Source organism: Sus scrofa, chromosome 8 (assembly GCF_000003025.6).
Source record: "Sus scrofa isolate TJ Tabasco breed Duroc chromosome 8, Sscrofa11.1, whole genome shotgun sequence".
NCBI classification, from domain to species: Eukaryota; Metazoa; Chordata; class Mammalia; order Artiodactyla; family Suidae; genus Sus; species Sus scrofa.
This window is the reverse complement of record NC_010450.4, coordinates 115795102-115821671: the sequence shown is the minus strand read 5'-3', so window position 1 is coordinate 115821671 and position 26570 is coordinate 115795102. Positions and strand designations below refer to the sequence as shown.

Genomic DNA, 26570 nt, shown 5'->3' with positions numbered 1-26570 from the left:
TGGATCAGCTCCTTTCCCCCACCCCACCCCACCTAAGCTCTTGAATTCATCAACTTGCTTAAATATACTCTTGACTGTAATAGATGCTCCTTCAAAATTATATAGATAACAGTGTAAGCATTTGTGTAAGTGGTTTAATTGTAAAGTTCTGTCCTTTGATGTGATGAAATAGGTATGTGATAGAATTCATTAATTTTCTATTATAGATTGTCCTTATAATGTATATTACATCATAAACTTCTAGAGAAAGAGCAAGATTTAAATAAGTTTAAAATGAAGACACTAAAGTTTTCTTTCCTAGGTTCTTTTATCAACTTTTAAGATTGATTTGTGAAAGTACAATCAGGAGGATTTTCTTGTTCTTTAAATTCTGTTTATTATTTTTGGAGCATTTATTATAAATTAGAAGTGTCATTTTTGAATATCTGACTTAATGTGGTAGTAACACAAGCATTACTAGGTCTATAGTCCAAGAAATTTTGGAAGCAGTATATATTAACTCAATTTTATAAGCCATTCAATCAATAACAAAAAGGTATAGTTAGCATAGACTAGAAACCCTGAAGCAAATTGAGGAAAAAGAAGTTCATCGCCAGGACATGAGTTGCTTTTACTCTTTTGAAGCTCCCTGATTTAGCAAAGTTCTGCTATTTGGTAAATATTGATGATTGTGGATTATTACAAAATCCTATTTTATCATCTCCACAGTGGCTTTTGTAAGGGTCAGTGGGAAGTTTGCAGGTAACACAGGCATGTGGCGGAGGGGGCAGTGGAGGCAGTCCCTGGGGACATCAACAGCAGCCACCTGTCAGGGTGTCTCATGCAGCCCATCACCAGCTGTTAAGAGTACAGGTTTCTCAAATTGCTTTCAGCATATTTGGAAGCTTATGTGACTATTTAATAATAGTAAAATATCCAACAAGTGTCTCTGCATTTGCCCACTTAATGCTGCATGTTTACTTCCTTTTCCATATTATTTCATAAGTGATTTCCAGGTATGTTTGGGTCTTTTGGGGGAAATTTTGACATCTTACTGATTTTTTTTTTCATTTCCTTTCAGTTTCACAATTCTTAACCCCAACATGCTTTTTCTTCTAGGAAGGGAAAGATAAATTTGGATTGAAAATCATCAACATCCCCAGTCTGGATCATAGACTCATAGCAATCCTAAGGGGACCTTTATTGGCCAAGACTGGAGCTGCCTCAGCGGAGCTTCAGCTTTCGTTCATGGCCGTAGTGTTTGAAAAAATACCCATCAGCATAAATACACCTTGTATATGAGCCACTTGGAGCTATAAACATCTAGCCAGTTCCCATCAGAAACCCACAGAGGTTTCAGAGACTCTTTAAAAATAAACCTAATGGCTCTTAATTGACACATTTTATAGCTATCAATATTCTTCACTTGAGATAGAGAATTCAATCTTACCCTATTATTTTGTTGTACTATTATGTTATATTTATGCTTAGTACAGAAAAATATTAGTACACAAAGCCTTCTCTGACAGTGTATTCAGATTTAATTACTATTTACTATAATGGCAATCAGAGGTTTATCAAAGCCAGGTGTGAATCTGTAGGGATATTAGGCATGATAATTAACTATCTTAGAAATGAGAAAAGATTCCCTGACTCTAATAAGTATTGATCAGGTAGAAGACTATGAGAAGTGGAGTGAATTTTTTTCTGTCTTTCCTCCTTGATTTAAAAATATTACTTCATTTTAACAGAGGAAAAAAATCAAATTTTTGTTGATAACTGTAATTTGCAAATCACCTTTTTTGAGGAAATTAAAAAAATTTTTTTTAAATAGGATCCTGTTTCAGGCAAGAGACTATAAAATTTAAAATTAAAGAAAGCATAGAAGATGACAGAGGTATCTGGTTTATTTATTTAACCTTCCCAGATTTCACCCTCTGGGGATCTGCTTACAGTTTTGTTAAGGTTAGAAAACAGACCAAGTTGGGAAGTCAGTAAAATATAAAAACAAGTTTAGATGGAATTATTATTTGGTGGTTTTAAAAAACAATGTAAGTTGGTGTTTAATGAAGTGTATATGTGTATATATATGGATAGATTTTTTTTTTAATGAGCAGGTCAGATTTCAATTTGGTTAGATTTGAAAACAACTTGTAACTAGATATATCTATATTTCTGATTTGACGACATGGGTTAGTAGATAATTAAATTAGTAGTCAATTAAATTAAACTAATCAAGTGCCTACGCTGGCAGCCCAGACAAAATAAACATATGGTCAGATTTCTTTTTAATGAGGTCTATATTTTGGGCATAACTTTTCAGTGTATTTTTGTCATCATGAGTTTTATTTTCACTTGAGGCAATGTTCAACTAGGATTGGAAAATTCTTATAATGTGGTTTATTGCCTTATTTCATATTGATAGTTAAACCAATAAACCTAAACTACATAATGATAGTCCATTATGTTTTGTCCATTAGTATTTCTATATGCCCTTCCTAACTGCAGAAGGAATGAAAATATGGAGGGTCTCTGTTTTTTTTTGTTTTTGTTTTTTGAAATTTATTTTGTGACTTGAATGCTAAAGTTTCTTCTTTAATCTGAGATCAGTATTGATTGTTTAAGATTGAGCAGGAGGAACCTCCGTAGTGATCCTTCTCATTCAATGAGCTTCTGTCCTCAGCAAAAAAGAGCTTGTCTTTAGGAAGGTCAAAGCTGTCTAAAGTTAAAAATCTGTATATTTTCTGCAAACTAAGATAGGCTCTCAGTGTCTTCTTTGAACTGGAAGGAATTGAAAGACGAAGATTGCATTGCTAGGAGTGAATCTAATAGAAGAACCCAGATATTTAGAGGATATTGGAGTCAGATAGCTGGTTTATAAGCTGCTCTTTCTAGGGATGATAAGCCATGTGTCTGGAGAAGAATCTTCCCAACTGTCTGTTGTAAACAGAGATTACACGTACTATAGTATTTAAGCTCAAGAAAATCACAGGGCCTTCCACCATTATCAGGCTTTTGGTCACCTCTGATAGGAGACTCCTGGTCACCCCTAGTGTAACTAGCATTAAAGTGAGGACATTGTGTGCAGGCTGTACCTCTTATGTACATGACTGGGTGCTGTAGCTTGGCTGCCTTCTCCTTCATTCTTCAATGCAGAGAAGAATTTTCAGTGACTGGCATTAGGTTTGAGGTTTTGTCATCTTTCTGCTTCAACCCATTCTTTTCAGATCTAAACGAGTGTGGCCTGAAGCCTCGGCCCTGCAAGCACAGATGTATGAACACCTATGGCAGCTACAAGTGCTACTGTCTCAACGGATACATGCTCATGCCGGATGGGTCCTGCTCTAGTATGTCAAGCATCTTCACTGTTTCAGAAGTGCTTTGGCTTGATTTCATGCTGGGTTCAGGGAGTGTGTGAAAGTGGCTGCCCAGCTCCCCTCCCCCGCAAACAGGATGTGAGCGTGTGTTTGTATGCATGCCTGAGGAATGGAAAATCAAAATAAGTGCTGCCCATTTTAGACATCTAGCAGCCTTTACCATGGGTGCCAGTGTTAAGTTGATTTGGAAATGGTATTTAGAACAAGAATCGCTAATGTGTTCTAATGTGTTTTCTAATGTTTTTCCTACCACATGGACCCCTGTCTTCTATCTGGGCACAGAACTGTCCACATAGAAAAAGAACATTAGTGACCACTTGAGGACTGTTGTACACTGTCCACAAGGATGGACAGTAAACTGTTTGCTGGGAAAGAATCTTTCCAGCCTGGTGATTGGGTATCAACCATCCATAAATACCTCCTCACTTCATTCTTACATTTCTTTTTCTTTTTCTTTTCTTTTCTTTTTTTTTTTTTTGCTTTTTATGGCCGCACCCATGGCATATGGAAGTTTCCAGGCCAGGGTCTCATCAGAGCTATAGCTACCAGCCACAGCCACAGCCACAGCAGGGCAGGATCCGAGCTGCGTCTGCAACTTACACCACAGCTCATGGCAATGCTGGATCCTTAACCCACTGCACAGAGCCAGGGATCAAACCACATCCTCACGGATTCCAGTCTGGTTCGTTCCTGCTGAGCCACAACAGGAACTCCCCTTCCCCCTATTTTTAACTTAGGCTATTGAAGAATTAAGACCTTTTCATCTTCGTTGTAGATTCAGTGTCACTGATGGCTGGACAAGTAGAAAACATAGTTATTTTAGGTTCAGGATATGTTTTCTGCCTCAGTCAGATGGTCACTCTCTTTCCAGGTGCCCTGACTTGCTCCATGGCAAACTGTCAGTATGGCTGCGATGTTGTCAAAGGACAGATCCGGTGCCAGTGCCCCTCTCCTGGCCTACAGCTGGCTCCTGATGGGAGGACCTGTGTGGGTGAGTAGCAAAATCAGGCATCTCTGTCAGCAGCCTCTGTAGGATAAGGAAGAAAGTGAAATGTGATGGAAGGAAGGAAAAAGGGTGGTTACGGAACATCAGGTAATTAGCTTTCCTTTAGAGGCTGTCACTTGTCTCCTTAGGGCACCTCTCACTATGAAAAGACCATGAAAACCTTGTTTCCCCTGAAAAATGAGGGACAGGAGGAAACCACACGTGCAAAGGCACTGACGTTTAAAGGGAGCACAGTGTTCAGAGAAACAGGAAGAGCTCAGGACTTCGAGAACATAAGAGCTGAGCAGGTAGACAGGGCTAGACTGTTTGTATTGCACAGGAGGATTAGATTTGCCCCCCACCACCCCGTAAATTAGGAAGGCAGTAAAAGATCATAGGTGAGAATCTGGGCTTTAATTTCAAACTTGGCTGTGCCATATACTTGATATGTAGCCTTAGGTAAGAGACTTCCTTTCTTTGAGCTAGCGTCATCTCATTTTGAAGTGGGAGTAATTTCACATAGAACCTCTGTGAAGAGTGAATGAGGTCATGGATGCAAGGAGCTTAGCATAATACATCGCATGCTTATTGCACTGAGTGAATGGAGGCATTTAGGACCTCAAGAGATCTTTACTGAGTATTTTCTATATGTCATGTACTGGGCTCAGTGCTAGGGTATGCAGTAATGGACAAAGCAGACAAGCTTTTAATCCTCACAAAGCTGATATTCGAATGGAAGGGACAGTAAAAAAGAAATATCCAATACACATTAACAAACAATACTAAGAGTTAATATGGGGTACTAAGAGACTGAAAAACAGAAAGGGTCTATTTTAGAAAATGGTCAAGGAAAGCCCTAAAGTAAGACTTGGACCATTGGCCACTGAAGAATCAGCCAAGCAAGTGAAAATGTTTTGGAGCGCTGTGGTGGAGAGGTTGGCTTCTTTAAGGTTTTGCAAGGAAGGAGGTCACGTCATTATGTACATTACGTCATTATGTAGTAGTGTGAGGGGTGGTGGCTTGAGATACAGCGGATGAGGTAGGTGGGGACTTAGTGCAGGGCCTTCGAAGGCGTGGTGAGAGATGAGGAATTCAGAAAGCAGGTAGAAATAGTTCAGAGATTTAAGCATGGTAGTAGTCCCATCTTATGTCTTAATCGAATCTGTTGTATACAGTTGATGGGAATGCTTTGGAGGGGTGAGACTGGCAGAGAAAAGGCAGTGTGGAGGCTTGTAAGAGTCTGCTCTGGGAGATGGTGGCTTGGACGAGGCAGTGGATGAAGAGTGGAGTAAAGGAATTCAAAGACTCTGTCAGAGGTAGATTGAGCAGGGGTTGATGATTTGGGGGTTGTCAAGGAGATGACTCATGTTTCTGGTTTGAGCAACCAGGGGGGTGCAGGTGCAGTATGTGTGAGATTCGGTGCAAGAGGAGGATGGCTTGAGTTAGGACAAGGTGCAATTTGGAGACGTGGAATTATTGCAGGGCAGCCAGCTGGATAACATCGATGATGAGCTACTATGTGCCAGGCAACCATTTGCAGATAGTTGTTTACTTTAAAATTGACTCCATCTGAACCTGCTGTGGCCCTTCCTAAGATGCAGTTGACTTATGTTTCTAGACATTGATGAATGTGCTACTGGAAGAGCCTCCTGTCCCAGATATAGGCAATGTGTCAACACTTTTGGGAGTTACATCTGCAAATGTCATAAAGGCTTCGACCTCATGTATATCGGAGGCAAATACCAATGTCACGGTAATGAACTCCAACCATTGCTCTGTGTTATTTTCTCCTGTGGAGCGAAAAGGTCTCTTCATTATGGTGCTGATTGGGATGGCAGGGGCGGGGGAGGGTGCTGGCATCAAATTAAATGAACATAAGTGAAATTCAAATGCCAGTAGCTCTGGACTTTATTTCTTCTATTTATCTGCTGAATCATATTAATCTCCCAAATACACTGCTTCTTTTCCTCCTTCCTGATGCAGATATAGATGAATGCTCCCTGGGTCAGTATCAGTGCAGCCGCTTCGCACGGTGTTACAACATACACGGGTCCTACAAGTGTAAATGTAAAGACGGATACCAGGGCGACGGGCTGCGTTGTGTGTGTGAGTAATGCTCGTCTCCCAGCTCTAAATTCCACCAGAAGGTACAGGATTACACAAAGGCCATTCCAAAGGAAGATTAGTGATCAGATTAATTATCAACGAAATATAATTGCTCATAGCTACTCATACGAGTCTGTGATTTCCACAAACAATGAAATCACTTCCCCAGGAATTTTTAAAAATTAAAAGCTCAGTTATACATTCTAATCTTAAAAACATTCCATTCCTCAACTAAACTCTCTCAATAGCTTCTCTTTAGCTGGTAAGAAATGATACCCCCTGCCCCCCCCAATAAGAATTTGATTCGGCTCTAATCAGAAGGAAATGTATGTTTGGCATTAACATTCAGTGTTCATGGTGGGATAATCTGAATAGCGTCTCCATTTTTATTCCTCTGTTATAGGCCTCTAAGTCTACTATTAAAAAATCATTTCCTTATTTATTTTCTCTACATTCAGAGCTGTTTTGCTTTTTAAATTTTTATAAGTTCTATTTGGAGTATGGCTCTGTTAGTAGATAAACATGAAAAAGATACTCTCCATGATGAATACTTCACAAACCAAAGGCCATAAGTTAGCCTGCATTTCATGCAACAATAGATTATTTTTTAAGTTTCTGGAGTAAAATATTTCCTAAAAATCATGGGGCATAAAATCATGAGGATTACAGGATTTTCGAAGGGTCATGCCGTCATACTCCTAGTCTGGAGTATATCACTCCAAGAAGATTAAATATTAATTCCTTTTGGTGAATACCATCAGGGACAAAGTTTCCACAGATGATCTTGGTGACCTCTGACATTTTTTAAGGAAAGCAATTGTATAAATTAGTAGAGGGTAAGGAAAACCAAATATGAAACAATAAGTGGAGCACTTAATGAAAATGTATTTGTGTGAATTGAATTTGTATAAAGTATGGAAAAGTATTAGTCCTTAGACAATTCTAAACATGATTTTTTGTCTCTCTCTTTTTTTTTTTTTTTTTTTTGCCTTTTCTAGGGCCACTCCCGTGGCATATGGAGGTTCCCAGGCTAGGGGTCTAATCGGAGCCATAGCTGCCAGCCTAGGCCAGAGCCACAGAAACACAGGATCCGAGCCGCATCTGCAACCTACACCACAGCTCACGGCAACGCCGGATCCTTAACCCACTGAGCAAGGCCAGGGACCAAACCCTCAACCTCATGGTTCCTAGTCGGAATCATTAACCACTGAGCCATGATGGGAACTCCCTGAGCATGATTTTATGATGTATGTGTACCATGGGGACACTTAACATAGTCTCTCAACATACATCTCTCATATTTTAAAATTTTATAATGTCTGCATTTAAAAAATCTTACTGATTCTTGTTTCTTTTCACTTTACAAATACTTAAAATTTTTTGTTTCAAATAATACATTTCATTACGAAAGCAACAATATAATTTTTGTGTATGTCCACCAGACGGATTATGTGTGTATGATTGTATATGTGTATATTATATATACACATATATATTTTTTGTAAAACAGCATGACTTACAGTAGGGGAATATTCTAAATGTGGAAAAAGCATGAGGTATTTTAATAGATCTGTTTTGTACAATTTGGTATTTTACTTCTTAAGGAGAGATGGTTACACACTAATTTAAGTATATTTACTCTTTTAGATATTCCAAAAGTCATGATCGAACCTTCAGGCCCAATTCATGTACCAAAGGGAAATGGTACCATTTCAAAGGGTGATGGAGGACAGAGTAACTGGATTCCTGATGTTGGAAGTACGAGGTGGCCTCTGAAGACACCATACATACCTCCTGTCATTACCAACTGGCCCACTTCTAAGCCAACAACAAGACCTACACCAAAGCCAATGCCACAGCCTACCCCTCCCCCACCCTCACCCCCACCCACAGAACTCAGAACCCCTCCACCAGCAACAACTCCAGAAAGACCAACCACCAGACTGACCACCGTAGCACCAGTTGCCACTACGTCTCCAAGAGGGTTCACGGTTGACAACAGGATACAGACAGATCCTCAGAAACCCAGAGGAGATGTGTTCAGTAAGTCATAAATGTTAGCACATCTTTTGAGGGTTTTTTTCTTTTTCCAGTTTTATTGAAATGTAACTGACATACTGCACTGTATAAGTTTAAGGAGTACAGCATGATGGTTTGACTTACACATGTCATGAAATGATTATCATAGTGAGTTTAGTTAACATCCATTCTCATACAGATACAAACGAAAAGAAAAAAATTTGTTTCCTTGGGATGGAAACTCTTAGGATTTACTCTCTTAACAACTTCCACAGACGTCATACAGCAGTTATAACTGTAGTCATAATGTTGTACATTCCATCCTTAGTGCTTATGTATCTTATTTTTGCATGTGTGTCTTTTTTTTTTTTTTTTGCCTTTTCTACGGCCACTCCCATGGCATATGGAGGTTCCCAGGCTAGGGGTCAAATTGGAGCTGTAGACCCTGGCCTATGCCAGAGCCACAGCAACGCAGGATCTGAGCTGTGTCTGCCACCTACACCACAGCTCACAGCAACACCAGATCCTTAACCTACTGAGCGAGGCCAGGGATTGAACCCGCAACCTCATGGTTCCTAGTCGTATTCGTTAACCACTGAGCCATGTAGGGAACTCCCAAGTGCTTATTTATATTATAACTGGATTTGTACCTTTTGACTGCCTTCATCCCTAATCTTCCTTTTCAAGTAACCACAAATCTGATCTCATTTTCTGTGCATTTGTTCTAAGATTCTGTATGTAAGTGAGATCACATACAGAATTTGCCTTCCTTTGATTTATTTCACTTAGCATTATGTCCTGAAGATCCATCCATGTTGTCACAAATGGCAGGATTTTCTCATTTTTATGGCTCATTTTTATTATTTCCATGTCCTCACCAACACTTATCTCTTGTCTTTTTGGATAGCCATTTTGACAGGTGTGAGGTGATAGCTCATTTTGATTTTGATTTGCATTTACCTAATAATTAATGGTGCTGAGCATCTTTTCATGTACCTGTTGGCCATTAGTACATCTTCTTTGGGCAAATGCCTATTCAGGTTCTTTGCCCACTTTTTAATTGGATTATTTGGTCTTTTGTTACTCAGTTGTAAGAATTAACTATATATTTTAGATATTAACCCCTTACTAGATGGATGATTTGCAAATATTTTTCCCACCCCAATAGGTTGTGTTTTCATTCTGGTAATGGTTTCTTTTACTGCACAGAAGCTTTTTAGTTTGATGTTATCTCGCTTATTTTTTATTTTGTTGCTTGTGCTTTAGGTGTCACATCAAAAAAATTACTGCCAACACTCGTGTCAAGGAGCTTTCTTCCTATGTTCTCTTCTAGGAGTTTTATGGTTTCATGTCATATGTTCAAGTCTTTAATTCGTTCCAGGCTAATTTTTGTGAATGGTGTAGGATAGGTATCTAGGTTCATTCTTTTGTATGTGACTATTCAATTTTCCCAGCATCATTTATTGAAGAGACTGAATTTTTTCCATGAATATTCTTGAATCCCTTGTTGAATATTATTTCACCATAGATGCTTGGGTTTATTTCTGGGCTCTTGACTTTGTTCCATTGGTCTATATGTCTGTTTTTATGCCAGTACCATAATGTTTGATTACTGTGTCTTTATAGCTTGAAATCAAAGTGTGATGTCTACCACTTTGTTCTTCTTTCTCAGAATTGCTGTGGCTATTTTGGGGTCTTTTGTGCTGTACATTTTAATACGCTTTTTATGATGGCATCCAAACCACAGGCCATGCCTTGAATAAGACTCATAAAAAGGATTACTTATGCAAAGTATAAATCATACATCCCTATTGTTAAATATTATAAAGAGATATATAAAAGTCAGTCAGCTGGGCAAATAAGAATGTGAATAGAAATGGAAGGAATATCACAAAGTCATACAGTAGATCGCAGCTCCTATCCAGTATGAGAATTCTCCTAACATACTCAGATTTACTTGAAAACTCTCAGAGATTGAGAACTTAATATACCACATACTATTTAACGTTTAACCTAAATGTTCATTCAATCAATAAATATTTTTTTTGTGCATTTTAGGGTGGCAAGCCCTGTGTTAGGCATGGGTTTACAAAGATAAAACAGAAAAGCTTATAACCTGGTGGGAAAGATAGTTGCCCACAAGCCATCTGTGGTGCTTTGTTAGTGAAAGAGATTTGTGTGGGATGTTACGGAGGAGAGAGAAGGTTCCCAACCTGTCTTTGGCTAGGGACAGTTTGGAGCATGGGGAGGCTTCTCGAGTGAATTGGGGCAAAGGGCATGAAGAAAGGGAGGCATTATAGTTAACGAGGACAGCACAACGAGGACAGCACAACATAGCATAGCATATGCAGCAAACTACCAACAAATTGGAGCGTTGAGCCAAGGATTGTTGAGAAACATTGGGCAATTATGCCCTTGTATTTACTGTAAACTAGTAGTTAGATCTAAATTGGAGCTAGGCTGAATTTAAGATTCCAGATTTTTAATGGGTGACTGGGAAAGGGTGATACCACCCATGAAGAGAGAGGCTGTACGTAAAGAAGTTTTGAAGGGAGAAGAGGTTGTTCCCTTATTACCAGACCAACATTTGTGATTTTTAACCTCTTTCTGAGCTTTTCAATGTGTGCTCTTTTTAAAAAGTCTCTCTTTTTTTCCCCCATTATGAAAATACACGTATGAATTAAAAATAACACTGCAGTTCACTAATAGATCAAACTGGGAAGACATGCAGTTCTGATGATGCTTGAGAGCACTCGTTCTAAGAGAGTGTGATCTTAAAGACATGCCCCGGGAAAGACTTACCTTGATCCTGTGCCAAGGCTGTTGCATGCCACAGATAGCATTGCCGCCTTGGGACACTCCTGCCAGAAGTTAAATTCCACTCCCATTTCATCCTCAGCCGTAGCTGCTGGTTAATGTTAACCTCATGAGGATCTTTGGGACACTGCTTAATTTGCTGTCTGGTGACTGCAGCGTATATTCCAAATAAGGGAGTGGTTCCAAGTTTTCAACTCAGAACAAATGACTCGTATTCATTCATTGTGAAAGCAGAAGGGAATCCTAGTGCCGTTTTAGGTCAACGCCATTTAATTCATTGAATATTTTCTTCACCTCTGGTGTAATAATTTCTTAAGCCATCCTTAGCCTCCACTGGTCCGAGAAGAGACTTTGGCGCTTCTCATTTCATGCGTTTTCAGGTAATATTAATTACAGCAACGGTTGGGCCATCTCCAGAGAGCCCCATACTTCAATTGTATGTTCCTTTACATTGAAAGGGTATATATTTGTTGAATGGAAGAGGAAGAGGTTGTTAAACAGGGCTTTTCTTTATAAGATGTGCATATCTATGTGTGTGCACATGCGTGTGCAGGGGAGAGAGAGAGTATTGTTCCCTGAGAGAAGACTATAAAGATATTCTAAAAGGAAATTAAAGAAGGAAAAAATTATAACACAGATCTGTGGCCCAGACTTCTCCCCAAATCCTAGGCTTGCTTATCACTAGCCTCTTTAACCTCTCCAGTGAGATGAAGGTACACATCTCAGACTCAGGATGTCTCATTGTTTCTGATCGTCACCCCAAACACACTCTATCCCCAGCTTTTCCCACCCCAGGAGATGGAACCTCCATCCAGCCAATTACTAGGCCAAAGAACTTGGAGGCATCTTGAGTTACATTTTACAACCACATCCAAGCCGTCTGGAAATCCTGTTAGCCCTTCCTTCAAATTGTATCTGAAGTGTGTCTTCACCTCACCATCTCCAGTGCTGCTGCCCGTCCACTGGGGTACAGATCTGAAATGCTTTTCCAGAGGGGTTTTGGAATATAACATTTTTTTTTTAATTTTAGAAAAGTAATAAGGTGCATATGCTGTGCATTACACACCAAAACATATTAATGTTTCTAAGGGAAACATGAATGTTTAAGCTAATGTGGCTACTGAAGCCATTTAGCTTAGGTTAAGTGAGGGTTAGTTTTGCCTCCTAATGAGTTAATGAAGCAGCTTTTGGATTTGAGAATGATGGGCGGGAACCCTGGATCTGTTCTGCAGTAACCTTCCAGCCCATCCCCTGCCTCCATCCTTGTCCTCCTCTTCCCAACCCAGCAGAGGGTCATCTTTTAAAACTTAGATGAGACGTCCCTGTTCCATCCTTCATAAGGATGGAAGCCCTTAGCCCTTCTGCCATTTTACCAAGTCCGAAAATGGCATCTCCTAGCACTCCCCCTCCCCCCATTCATTCACCCAGCCTCCTCGCCGTTCCTCCAACTTCTCCTATCTTAGGATTTTTTCTCCAACTGTTCTCTCTTTTTGGAACACTCTTCCCCCAGCTATCAGCTTGTCTCACTTTCTCTCCTCCTCAAGCAAATCTCAGCTTAATCAGTGAGGCCACCCTGATCCGTCTTCAATATTGTGACCTCTCCTAACTATCACCAGCACACCTGAGCTCACAGCTCTCTCCTTTGTTTTGTTTTGTTTTGTTTTTTTTTAGGGCCACACCCATGGCATATGGAGGTTTCCAGGCTAGCGGGTCGAATAGGATCTGTACCTGCTAGCCTATAGCACAGCCACAGCAATGCCAGGTTCAAGCCACATCTGCGACCTATACCATAGCTCACAGCAATGCCGGGTCCTTGACCCACTGAGCAAGGCCAGGGAGCAAACCCGCATCCTCATGGATGCTGGTCAGATTTGTTTCCGCTGAGCCAGGATGGGAACTCCCTCTTCTGTTGGTTTTTTTTTTTTTAATTGCATTTATCACCTTCTATACTCTCTTGTCAGCTTATTTATAATGTCTATTTTTGTCTCCTCTGACTAGAATATAAGCTTTTTGAGGAGAGGGATCTTTGTTTTGCTCATTGTTATAGCTCAGGAATCTAAAATAATGTCTGGCACATAATCAGCAATTGAATACTATTTATGGAACATAGAAATGAATGAATAGATCAATCATAATGTTTTAGAATACAATAAATTATCGTGTAATCCCTTTTCCATACAAAAGCTAGTTTTTAGTTACACATTTAATCTATATTTGATGATTAAAAATATTCTTTCCTGATTGTTACTTATTTTTATATTCTGGGGAGCTTTTCTATTGTGCTTCCTCTATGCTTTTTTCTCCTTCTCCCTTCCTTCCTTTTGGAGATTCAGTGGATTATTAATTCTGAAAATTCGGTGTTAGTGAGAAGGAAAATGATGTTAGAGATAATATTTCAAAGTATATATTTTCTAGCTCCTAAAACTAGCTGAGATAATTTTTCTGTTATACTTTCATTATTTGAAAGTTGGCCTGTGTGAAGGTACACACATTTTTGAATGTAAGAAAAATTTAAGAAGCAACCCCTTAAAACAATGTTCCCTGTAGGTATTAAACAAAATACTCTTGAAGCCAGAATTTTATTCTTTCACTACTCCTACAAAAGAAGGGGATTTAAAACAGTGAAAAAAGTTATTTAAACTTCAAATTAGTAGTCCAGATAGAATAGCCATAATAGCCTTTTCACATTTTAATTTGGGACCTAAAAGTTTCATCTAAACCAACATCAATTAATTATACAAGTATAAGATACTTATGAAGTTTTAAAAAATTATCCCAATTATATCTAAAATCTCTAAAGGTAACTACAGACCCTCCTAATACCCATCCCCCTGTTGTTAGGATGCTCTGTCTTGTATTTAACCTGAATTCATGAAATTATAGTTTATACCTCTTCAGTATTGTCAGGTTACTTGGGGCTGATGGACACACCTGAGCATTGTCTCCAGACCCCCTCTTGGGAAATTACTAATCTGTTTATTCTTTGGGCTCAGTAATTTCTGTTTCATAAAACAATTCCTAGAAATAATTTTTTTCAACCCACATATCAATCTTTTTGGCTTGCCTTTGAACTATCTTTGCTTTCAAGGTCTGTCTTAAATGATGGGGTCCAAAGATACTTAATAGTCAGATCTGACCTGATATTGATTACAGGGGGGAATTTTTTTTTTTTTTTGGTGGTGCCAAAGTTCCCAGGCCAGGATTCAAATCTGCGCCACAACAGTGACCCAAGCCACAGCAGTGACAATGCTAGATCCTTAACCCACTAGGCCATGAGGGAACTCCTGCAGGGGGAGTTTTTAGAAACATGCTTTTCTAATCTAAGTCTTTTCCTTCTGTTTTCAGGTATGTTATACTGCAGATTTATTTACAGTGCAGAGCTATTTTATCCTCAGATATTTTTCCTCCAACATCCATACAATGTCTGGCACATAGTAGTCACTCAGAAGTATTTGCTGAATGAAGTGAAATGGACTCTTATCCTGGATCCAACTCTCTTTCAACTATTCAATAGACTATTGATTCCAATAGTCTGTCCCCAAATGATCAAAGCTATTTCAGATAATGGTCTTTCTCTTATTTGGATACAGCTTAACATAGCCATTGAAAACAAATATTTTCTACAAAACTCTAAATCTAATATTCTTCTAACTTTAAGCACGATGTTGATAATTAGTTAAAAGACATTGAAAAAGACTGTGAAAATAAGGTTAAGGCATATGAAAAAGGAGAGAATTTTAACTACTGCTGAGGATAGAATACCTTGAATCAAAAGATCTAGTTTTGATTCTCACCTCTATTTTATTATATGTGAGTTGAGTGACTTTGGACAGGTTACTGTGTTTTCCACCTGAATTTTCTCACCTCTAAAATAGGGGTGATAACCTAGTTATCTGTTCTCATAGAGTATTTTCAAGGGTCAGACATAATACAAGAAAAGTGTTTGTGAATTACCTAATATGAGATAAAAGATTACTGTATTTTATAGAAATAACTATGACAGGAACATTTAAATAATATGTAACTAAGGAAGTAACTTTTTATGTATGATATGAGATGTTAAACATGTATTTTTTAAATAATGTCAACTTGAGGAACCCTAGGTTTTTCAGGTTGTGTGAATTGAATTATATAATCAGACATAATTGCAAGACTAGGCCTACAGGCATCACTTGAGTAACACTAAAGGTACCTGATGGAGCATGAAATTATTTTTTCTTTGCAATGTTTGGATTTTTTTCTTTTTAAAATTTTTATTGAATTATAGTTGATTAACAATATTGTGTTCATTTCTGCTGTTCAGCAAGTGATTCAGTTAATTCTTTTTCATATTCTTTTCTGTGATAGTTGAATATAGTTCCCTGTGCTCTATAGTGGGACCTTGTTGTTTATCTACCCTATGCATAATAGTTAGCCTCTGCTAATCCAAAACTCCCAATCTTTTCCTCCCTCTTGGCAACCACAAGTCTGTTCTCTATGTCTTGTGAATCTGTTTTTTTTTTTTTTGGTAGATATGTTGATATGTGTCCTATTTTAGATTCCACATATAAGTGATATCATATGGTATCTGCCTCTTTCTGACTTCACTTAGTATAATCATCTCTAGGCCCATCTATGCTGCCACGAATGGCATTATTTCATTCTTCTTAATGGCTGAGTAATATTCCATTGTATATATGTACTACATCTCCTTTTCCATTCCTCTGTCAATGGACATTTAGGTTGTTTCCATGTATTGGCTGTTGTGAATAGTGCTGCTATGAACATTGGGGTGCATGTATCTTTTTGAATTATAGTTTTGTCTGGATATATGCCCAGGAGCAGGATTACTGGATCATATGGCAACTCTATTTTTAGTTTTCTGAGGAACCTCCATACTATTTTCCATCGTGGCTAAAGCATGAAATTGTTATTTCATCAATGGGACAGACTAGTTCTTCTCAAAGTGTATTTCATAGAACATTAATTTTCTGGAATATTATATAAGTGTACACCTAAAAAAATCTGAGGTCAAATAAATTTGGGAGATCCTAGGTTTCGTCAACTTAAATAGGTTTGGTAACTGTAGGACTTTTCAGTGTTCCAGTGGGCACTGTGAATCTCTTGGAGAGGCATATAATGTACATCATTTCCCAAGTGGATTTAACCATTGGGGTTAGAGTTTATTATAACCAACTTTGGATCAGGCTGGGCTGAACTAAGACTATGAGGACCACGCTCTCCACACAAAATGGCCCATCCCATGGGCTCTCATTTGCATGGTTTCTAAGACGCGATGGATTGATCTTGGATCTGGAAGAGCCTGGCAGGGTTGGAAGGGGGTTAGGGAGCGCAGAACAGTGCTGGACAGACTTAGAGCGAGGAAAGCGATTTAACTGTGGGCTGTCTATCCGAACACCAGAGGTATGCTGCAGGCGATTGCTAAAAAGTTAGACTAAGCCAGCACCAAAGTAAAACCTGGTATCAGAGTAGGAAGGAGCTATCACAGAGCAGAGCAAATTTTTAAAAATGTCATGGGAGTTCCCATCGTGGCTCAGAGGAAATGAATCTGACTAGTATCCATGAGGAGGCAGTTTCCACCCCTGGCCTCGCTCAGTGGGTTAAGGATCCAAAGTTACTGTGAGCTGTGGTGTAGGTCACAGATGCAGCTTGGATCTGGCGTTGCTGTGGCTATGGTGTAGGCCATTGCTATGGCTCCGATGTGACCCCTAGTCTGGGAACCTCCATATGCTGTGGGTGCAGCCCTAAAAAGACATGAATGAATGAATGAATGAATAAATAATGTTAGCAGAAACCAAAGTAAAGGAAATTAGGGGAAAATACAATTCTCATTGAGTAATGCAATGAAATATAATGCCATAATTTTTTAAAAAAACATTTAATGACATGGAAGGTACCTATATTATAAAAATGTTAAGTGAAAAGAATATACAAGATTGTATATACTGTTGACCCCAATTAGTTATAAAATACACATCTCCGTATGTCTAAATGAATATAAAGGTCTGACAGAAAAAAAGACCAACATAGTAACCATGGATATAGCCGGTTTATGTATTTGAGATGATTTTCACTGTTTTTTGTTATCTTCATGCAGTGATTTTTAATCTCCCTGTTCCTCTTGTCACAGGTCACAGTAATTTGTTATTAGCGGTCATTCCTTAGGAGAGGGGTTGGAGGTCATAGAATCCCACTCTCCCAGCTGGAGCATTGAGTTGTATGTTATGAAAAAGTACCCCCAGGGGATCCTGATTGTGAATCATGTTAGCTTTAATTAGGATGTACAGATTTTTAAAAAATTATTAAAAGTTTTATCAACTGCTATTTTTAACCTTTCAAAATGTCTTTGCAATTGCGCATGTCAGACCTGTGCTCAGAAGCTCGGAAAACAGGGAATATAATGGCACTTGGATCAGGAGGTAGATTTTTCTCAAATGTTATCAGAAGCCCAGCTGAACCAGAATAGCCTAGCATGCTTATTTAAAACGTAGATTCCTAATCCCTGCCACACATTTCCTAAATCAGACTTTCTAGGGAAGCACTTCTCAGTCTTTAGTGTGTACACGAGTCACACAGGGAGTTTGTTAAAATGAAAACTTTGATTCAGTGGGTCTAGGATAGGACCTGAGACTCTATGTTTTCAAGAGGCTCACAAGTAACACTGCTGGTCTGCTAACTATGCTGAACGGGGCCTCTAAATCAGAAGGGCAGCTCCAACCCAGAGGAACCATGTCTTGAATGGAGGTAGAATTAGCCAGATGTGGATTGATTAAAATGTAGCAACTGTGCCTAAAGTGTAGTGTATAGCCTCTAGGTCATATAAAGGAGAAAGGTTGTTGCAGCATAAAGATTATAGAATATAATGTAATATGTATCAGTTGGTCTCATGAATGGCCATATCAGAGAAGCAGACTGACTGGTTGTTGCCGTGCTATTCCAGATCATGAGAATGTGTTGAAATTCCAAACCATCAGAGAGAACAAAGTCGTTCGCATTTTAATGATTGCTGCTTTGCTGCCTGCTGTCCACAGGTCCTTTCTCTAATTTCCCTTTTATGGATTTGACAGAGTCTGTGGCTGGTGTGATCACATAGTTCTCAGCCATGGAAATATGATCTCTTTTCTGATTCTGTGTGGTGATGAGTAAAAAGATGGTTTCTGCTGAGGGGTGAAAAGGTCTCCAAACTAGTTTGCTTTCTAGTAAACAGTGAGACCTAGAGAGACCTTGAGAAGTTGCCCAACGCCTCCCTGAAGGTGAAATTTCAGTGAGTGTTTTGAAGGACTGGTTATAGGTCAGATTCTGGTGCTGTGAATTCTGCAAGTTTTTAAGACTTTTTATTTATATTTTAATTGGACCTATGATGGCTGGAAAAGAAATCTGTCTCTCTCTGGAAAGTATAAATTGAGTTATTGGTAAACGTGACCCAAGTCAGAAATCAGCTTTTTTTGGTAAGTTGTATGCACATTTGTCTATAGAGTTGTAATGAAAATTGTGCTTATAGCCAACTCTGGGATTTGGGGCATGTTACTAAATCTTCCTATGCCTTTGTTTCCTCATCTAAGTGAGGATAATTATGTATTTACCTCATTGGGCTGTTGTGAAAATTAGATGAGAAAGTACTGATAAAACTCTCACCATAGTGCTTGGCACATAATAAGAATTCAATGCAAAATAGCTATACTACTTTTATTGATGTTGTTGAATTCATTTATATGGTAATGATAACATTTCCTACCTAACTCATAAAAACACAGCCCTATTTTGTGTTCCAGTTCTGAGTTGATATTTTTCTGATGCATTTTATTATGGTTCATTACAGTTGTAATGTTCACCACATTTTAAATGTTATTTTGGCAAACCAGATCCTTTCGAAACAAATTGATTTGCAAGTGCGAGCAATTAGAGGAGCAGAGAAAATGAAAATAGAAAGCTGCTACTTCATAGATCGTTTACTTATGACCAAGTGATTGGAACATCGGGTTTTGTTTAGGAGTTTATATTTACCTAGTTGATCAGTTGTGATGTTAAAACAGAGATCAGCTTTACCTCGCCTCTTTGCAGATAATGACAGCGGCCTTTTCAGAGATGAATCTGTCTAGATGGGAAACTTACGCCATGGGCTTGATAAATGTCAGAAATGAAAGTTTCCTTTCTTTAAAGTGATTCCTTTGGACGGGGGCATCAACACATGTCCTGCACAGTGGGTGGGCATCTGTGCCACCCAGGTGTTCAGGCTACCTTCATCCAAGCAGCTGTAGTCAAATAGCAGGCAATGGCACTGCCCGTGTTCCCCCGCTCAGACTCAGTCCTGACAGGAACCAACTTTCGTGGCTTCCATTGGCTTAGAAAAGGGCAAGGGAACAAAACCTTTCCAGTGGCAAGACCTAGGGTTTTTTAGAGATGACAGAGTGGGGCTGAAAGACAGGGGTTCCAAGAGGCCTCTCTTTCCATCCCCACCCTCCAGCTTCTCTCCCTCCACATTCCCTGTCAGATGATCTCTTGATCTTGAAAACTTGAGTCATCACCCTTCAGAGCCATTGTCCTGCCCACTGAGTGCAGCCAGGGATCAAACCTGTATCCTCCTGGATACTAGTCAGGTTCATTACCGCTGAGCCACAGCGGGAACTCCAAAAGAAGCTCCTTTAGATCATCTATTCTCCTGGGATTGCTCCAGGCAGGACTTCAGGTTGTCCTGAAACTATTAGAAGAGAAATAAAAGAGTCGTAAGAATTGGGCTTATTTATGATTAGCTGTGTTTATGTAACACCTTTCACTAGAGATTTAGTTTTTCCCAGATCTGTTCTTTACTCCCAGCCCAAAGGTGTCTTTTCAACTTCTTAGGCTTTTCCCACACAATACAAGCTTTGGCAAACAAGGGCTCATTTCTGTGGAGGCCGCAACCCTTTGCTTTTTGCTAGTCGTGATGATGGCTATATTTTCTCTAACGATAGTTAAGGAAATTTCAGAATCTCTCTTCTAATCTTTTTATTTGCTTGTCTCAGGTGATTTAAAGCTATAATGCATATGTTCTTCATCTGAAGAGGGAAAGAAAGCGGCAGGGGCGAGGGGGAGGGGGAAGAGATTAAGAGACGCCTCTTGAAACCCTCGTCATTGATCCCCATCCATCTCGAAAGACCCCTAGGTTTTGCCACCAGAAGGAGCCTTCAGGATATTAGGAAAGTTATATATGTACCATTCTCTTCAGATGAACTAAACCCCCAAGCGTAGAAGGAATTTAAGACAGTGTTATCTTTAATCTTTTAGTCCTACAACAAATGCCAGAACTGGCCTGCGTAATGTCATGGTAGCCACCCTAGAACAAAAGCAGAGCTTGCAAACCCACCTTTAATAAATTGTGCTTACATCTTGCTATAGTAGTTACTCTTTGGAAGAAGTCTGGCCATGGGAGGGTGTGTGATAATATTTACATTTACTTCACTGTGCTGACTTTGAATGCTTTTTGGTAAAAATATGCAACTATTTGGGAAACCTCATTTATGAACACAGACTATATATTCATATTATAGCCCTGGGGAAAATATATTTAGTAGAAAGTTCTGGGCCAGAGTTCCTTTTAAGAAATTTCCTGCTTATCTGTGTGGCTAATGCTTTTCACAGGTTTCAGGGTTCCCAGGCTTCCCAGCCAGAGGAACGCACTGAGTCGAAAAGCCCAGTCCAGCCACGTTTCTATCTAGCTGTCTGCTTGCTTCAGTGCCTGTACGTTCCCTTTGTTTCAGTTCTTGCGGAAACTGTAAGAAGCAATAGGCAAGAAATATGTTTTGGCAGATGAAACACTGAGCAAAGGCAGAAAAATTGGGGAGATATAAACCTTTTAAAGAACATAGGACATTCTTTGGTTTATGTTAATTTGGTCATAGCTGCCCTTTGATAGCCACTCCCTCCTCCCTCCCATTCATCCTCTGGGCTCCAGCCCAAATGATGTACCTATCTTGGTTCTCTTGGTGCTTTGGAACTTCTAGTTTCTACCATAATAAAGTGTATCATCTTCAAGTGTTTTATTTTTTTTTTAATTTTTTGTTTTCTTAGGGCCGCACTGCCGCATTTGGAAGTTCCAGGGTAGGGGTCAAATCAGATCTGTAGCTACCAGCCTACAACACAGGATCCAAGCCATGTCTACAACCTACACCACAGGTCACAGCAGCACCTGATCCTTAACCTACTGAGCGAGGTCAGGGATCAAACCCTCATCCTCATGGATACCAGTTGGGTTTGTAACCTGCTGAGCCACAATGGGAACTCCTCCAAGTGCTTTCTTAAAAGGCACTGCAGGGTCTGCCTACATCTCCAGCTTCGTTTGGTGCCCTTCCTCCCTCCCTCCGCCTCTCCCCTTGTGAGTGCCACACCTATAATTGATGTTTCTGCTCACATCTCTTTGTTCTCTAGGGTACGAGCTCACCCTTCCTGTCACAGTGTGAGAATCACTTCTCAGAGGTTGTCCTGCGTCTGTCCTCCCAGCTGGCTTGGCCAGCCCCCTACTCCCCACCACCCAAAGCCCATATTGCATCCTCTACTTTTCCTTTAAAGTGTTCATTAAATGGGAGATTGTTAGAGTCTGTCTTCACCTCAAGAATGTGGATCCCAAGAAGACAAGAATGTGCTCATTGCTTTACAACAGGGAGCCTAGTGCCTCAGACCGAGGGGATGGTCAGTCTCTTGATTGAGAGCTTTCATAATCAGTGGATGGAATAAACAGATCGAGGAGGGATAGACAGGTGGTGGAGGAATTGTATTGTTAGCATTTCTCTTGTCCTTTCTTCATCTTTAAAATTATACCATTCTGGAGTTCCCATTGTGGCTCAGTGGTTAGTGAATCCAACTAGGAACCATGAGGTTGTGGGTTCGGTCTCTGGCCTCGCTCAGTGGGTTAAGGATCTGGCATTGCCGGGAGCTGTGGTGTAGGTTGCAGATGTGGCTCAGATCCCCAGTTGCTATGGCTCTGGCGTAGGCCGGCAGCTACAGCTCCAATTGGACCCCTAGCTTGGGAACCTCCACATGCCGTGGGTGGCCCTGGAAAAGACAAAAATAAATAAATAAATAAAATTATATCATTCTGATTCTAAGAATTAATAGTCAAACCACAGAGGATATCAGATATGTATTTGTTTTTACAAAACATGTATTATGTATAAATTGACTATTAACCAAAATAAGAAGCAGGGAAGAATAATTAGAAAAATCATGTACCAGCATCTCTCCTAGTTATACTCTGTTTTCAGGCAAGCCTTGTTATTTATTTTAATTAGCATTTTCTGCATCGATTAGAATAGTATCTTGAATCAAAGCGTTTGTTTACATTTCACAAATACATTTCCAATTCATAGCCTTACATTTAAGAACAGGTTTCAAAACTCTTCAGCATTCTCTTGGCTCAATCAAAATACAAATAATGGACACATAGTTGCTGTGGGGCAGGGGTCTGTATACTTGCTCTGACAGCACTCCCTCTTTTCTTTCAGTGTTTTTGGTAAGTTTTTTCATAATAGAAATTCTTTATTTTTATAAACAACTTTAAAAATAGAAAATCATAGGGAGTTCCCTGGTGGCTTAGTGGTTAAGGATCTGGTATTGTCACTGCTGTGGCTCAGGTTCCATCCCTGGCCCAGGAACTTCCACATGCTGCAGGTACAGCCAATGAATGAATGAATGAATAAATAAATAAATAAATAAATGAATGAATTATGAAAGTCAAGACAATCCAACAAGTGAGAAAACATCACTTCTATTTCTCGTATTTGGACTACCACTATTAGTATTTGTGTATTCCTATCTTAAATTAAGATTTAATTGACATATAACAGGTTCAGATGTGCAACATAATGATTTCATGTTTATGTTGCCAAATGAACATCACAAGAAGTCTAGTTTACACTTGTCACCATACATAATTACAATTTTTTTCTTGTAATTACAATTTTTTCTTATAATTTTTCTTGTAAGATTAGCTGTCTTAGCAACTGTCAGATATGCAGTGGTATTATTAACTATAGCCACCATACTATGCATTCCATTCCCATAACTTATTTGTAAGCAGAAGTTTAAACTTGACCACCCTTACCCATTTTACCCACCACCTCTGGCAACCACCAACATGTTCTATCTTTGAGCTCATATGGGGGTTTTTTTGGGGTGGGGAGGAGATGCCACATATATGTGAGGTTACACAGTATTTTTCTTTCTCTGACTTATTTCATTTAGCATAATGCCCTCAAGATCCATCCATATAGTTGCAAACAGCGGGATTTTATTCTCTTTAATGGCTGAATAATATTCCTCTGTGTGTGTGTGTGTACGTGTATGCATGCACACACACCACATTCATTCATAATCCATCAGTGAGCTCTTGTTTGCATATGTCGGCTCATGTAAATAATGCTGCAGTGGACATGGGGGTACAGATATCTTCAAATGAATGTTTTCCTTTTCTTGTGATAAATACCCAAAATTGGAATTCCTGAATCATTTGGTAGTTCTTTAATTTCTTTGAGGAAACGCCATACTGTTTTCCATGGCAGCTTTACCAACTTAACAATCCTACCAACAGTGCACAAGGTCCCCTTTTTTCCACATCCTCATCAACATTTGTTATTTCTAGTATAGTTGACCCTTGAGCAACACAGGGATTGGGGGTACTGATCCTATGCACAATTGAAAACCCAAGGATAACCTTATAGTCAGCCCGCCATACCTGAGGTTCTGCATCCTCAGATCCAGCCAACCTCAGATCGTACCTCTAGTACATATTTCGTGGGGAAAAAAATGTGTGCATAAGTGGACCTACACTTTCAAACCTATATTATTCAAAGGTCCACTGTATTTTTAATGACACCACATCACACCTATTAGAATGTCTGTCTCCTTGTGCTTTTGATTTGCAGTTGCCTGATGATTAGTGATGTTGAGCGCCTTTTTATATTCTGGTTGGCCATCAGTATATATTTAGAAAAATATCTGTTCAGATCTCATTATTAACCAACTTCTTACTTATTTTGCTATTGAGTTGTTTGTGTTCTTTATGTATTTTGGATATCAACCCCTTATCAGAGATAGGATTTGCCAATATTTTCTTCCATTCAGTAGGTTAGCTTTTCATTTTATTGATGGTTTCCTTTGGTGTGCAGAAGCTTTTTAAGTGGGAGTCCCACTTGTTTGCTTTTGGTGTCAGATTCAAAAAATCATCTCTAAGACTGATGTCAAGGAGCTTATTGCCTGTGTTTTCTTCTAGGAGTTTTATTTATGGTTTCAGGTCTCTCAGTCAGTCAAGTCTTTAATCCATTTCGATTTTGTGTATGGTGTAAGAGAGTGGCCCAGTTTCATTCTCTTGCATGTGGCTGTCCAGTTCTCCCAGCATTATTTATTGAGGAGACAGTCCTTTCTCCAATATATATTCTTGGTTCTTTTGCCATACATTGTGGGAAGGTATTTCTTATCATTGTTTTTTCTAATCTTTTTTTTTTTTGTACATAGTTGAAATCATACTGCTTGAATGAGTTTTCCCAACTATTAATTTCACTTAATGCTTTTACATAAACTGTAATATATACCCGGGAGTGGATAGTAAACCTTGTCTTGACATTCAGCAGGATGCTCTTACCAGTCCAGCCTGGTACGTGTGAGGAAGGAGGATTAGTACAATAACTTGGCCAAGCTGCAGGCTGGAGCACACAAGCTTGTAAGGACAAATAGCTGCAGAGCAGTTTAGGTGTCTAGATTCCTTGGAGTGTTTCCCAGGGAATTGCAGGAAGGTGCACCTGATCATCCGCTGCTAAATTAAATGGTTCTTGGAAACCAAGTGCCTCAAATACTAATGAACCATCTGGCACGTTGCAGGTTGTGAGATGACTAATTCTTCAGTTTGCTGTTTTCCAAACGTGTGTCTTGGCCCTTCCTTTTCAGCCTCCCCCATCCACCACCCCCCACCCCCGCCCTGGCCTAGGCTTTCTTCAGTTCCTTGCATCCTCCAGACACTGTGAACTCCTTTCTCTAGATGTCAGGGCACTTTCCTTATACACTTGCTGCCTGAAACACTCCCTCTCCCCTACGCCAGCACTATTTTTTTGCTCAGAAGAGTCCCGGGTTCTTTCCCTCTCAGAATGAATAGTGCTTGCTCAGTGAGGGCCTCCTTGATCTCCCTTTATAAAACACACCCTGTGCCAGGAAACCTTTGTAACATTCTCCACCTGTACACCAAAACTCTATTTACCGTTTGACTGCCCTTCATCTAGAAAAAAAGGGGGCTGACAAACCATCATACTCCCCCTAAAATATGGTACTATAAGAATCGAGCTATTCCAATGCAGAGGTGGTTTGTGTAAGTTATGAGAAGAGGGAACAAAAAAGTGATTGCTCTGTGGAGTTTTGTTTTTCTAACTTTGTCATGAGAGAAAAAGCACGTGTGTCTATAACTCATAATATTTCTAGTAAATAAGAGGAGGCCTCCCTCTTAAAGGAGGGAATGGAAAGCTGGAATTGGACATCATAGCTGTCAGTCATCTGCGTGGGAAAGAGGGCACCCAGTTGCTTCCCCAGAGCACCTGTGATCAGATCGTGTCCCCAGATCTTGTCCATTGACCAGCCTCTCTTCTTGCATCCATCTCTGTGTAGATGGGTATACATGAGTGGGGAGTGGAAGAGGAAGGGGCTTCTCTGTTGGGACTTCTCAACAGAAGGAAAAACTCCAAGAGCAGTAACCTAAAAAAAAAAAAAAGAAAAAATCAGTGTAAATATCATGGGATTATTACTTGACTTGGCGTTCCCATGGTGGCTCAGCAGTAATGAACCCAGCTAGTATCCATGAGGACGTGGGTTTCATCCCTGGCCTCGCTCAGAGGGCTAAGGATGCAGCATTGCTGTGAGCTGTGGGGTAGGCCGGCAGCTACAGCTCTGATTCCATCCCTAGCCTTGGAACTTCCATATGCCTCATGTATGGCACTTAAAAAAAAAATGGGGAGTTCCCTGGGGGCTTAGCAGTTAAGGACCCACCATTGTCACTGTGGCTTGGGTTCAATCCCTGGCCAGGGAACTTCTGCATGCTGCAGGCATGGCCAAAAAATATTGTTAAAAATAATGGGAACATTGTTGAAAAAGAACCCTTTTGACTGATGTCTTTCTTGATGTTTTAGTCTTTTACTCCCTGCCTTATAAAAACACAGCTAATTAAGTTCTGGCAAAGGAAAGGGAGGATTCCCTGGTGTTTGGCCAAGAACCCCCTTCCACTACCACTAACATTCTCACAGGCTCCCTGCCCCCAACCCAGCTACCCTCCCTGA

The 26570-nt window shown here is 39.7% G+C and overlaps 1 protein-coding gene across 5 annotated transcripts in view; it reads left to right on the top strand.

Moving 5' to 3' along the window:
• Positions 1–26570, top strand: part of NPNT (nephronectin) — a 92208-nt gene that overhangs the window by 39499 nt on the left and 26139 nt on the right. For all 5 annotated transcript variants that reach the window (XM_021101707.1, XM_021101703.1, XM_021101704.1 and 2 more), the window contains 5 exons: positions 3207–3326; positions 4228–4347; positions 5960–6094; positions 6325–6447; positions 8095–8490. In XM_021101707.1, the coding sequence (XP_020957366.1) occupies positions 3207–3326; positions 4228–4347; positions 5960–6094; positions 6325–6447; positions 8095–8490 (894 nt within the window). The remainder of the gene's footprint in view (positions 1–3206; positions 3327–4227; positions 4348–5959; positions 6095–6324; positions 6448–8094; positions 8491–26570) is intronic.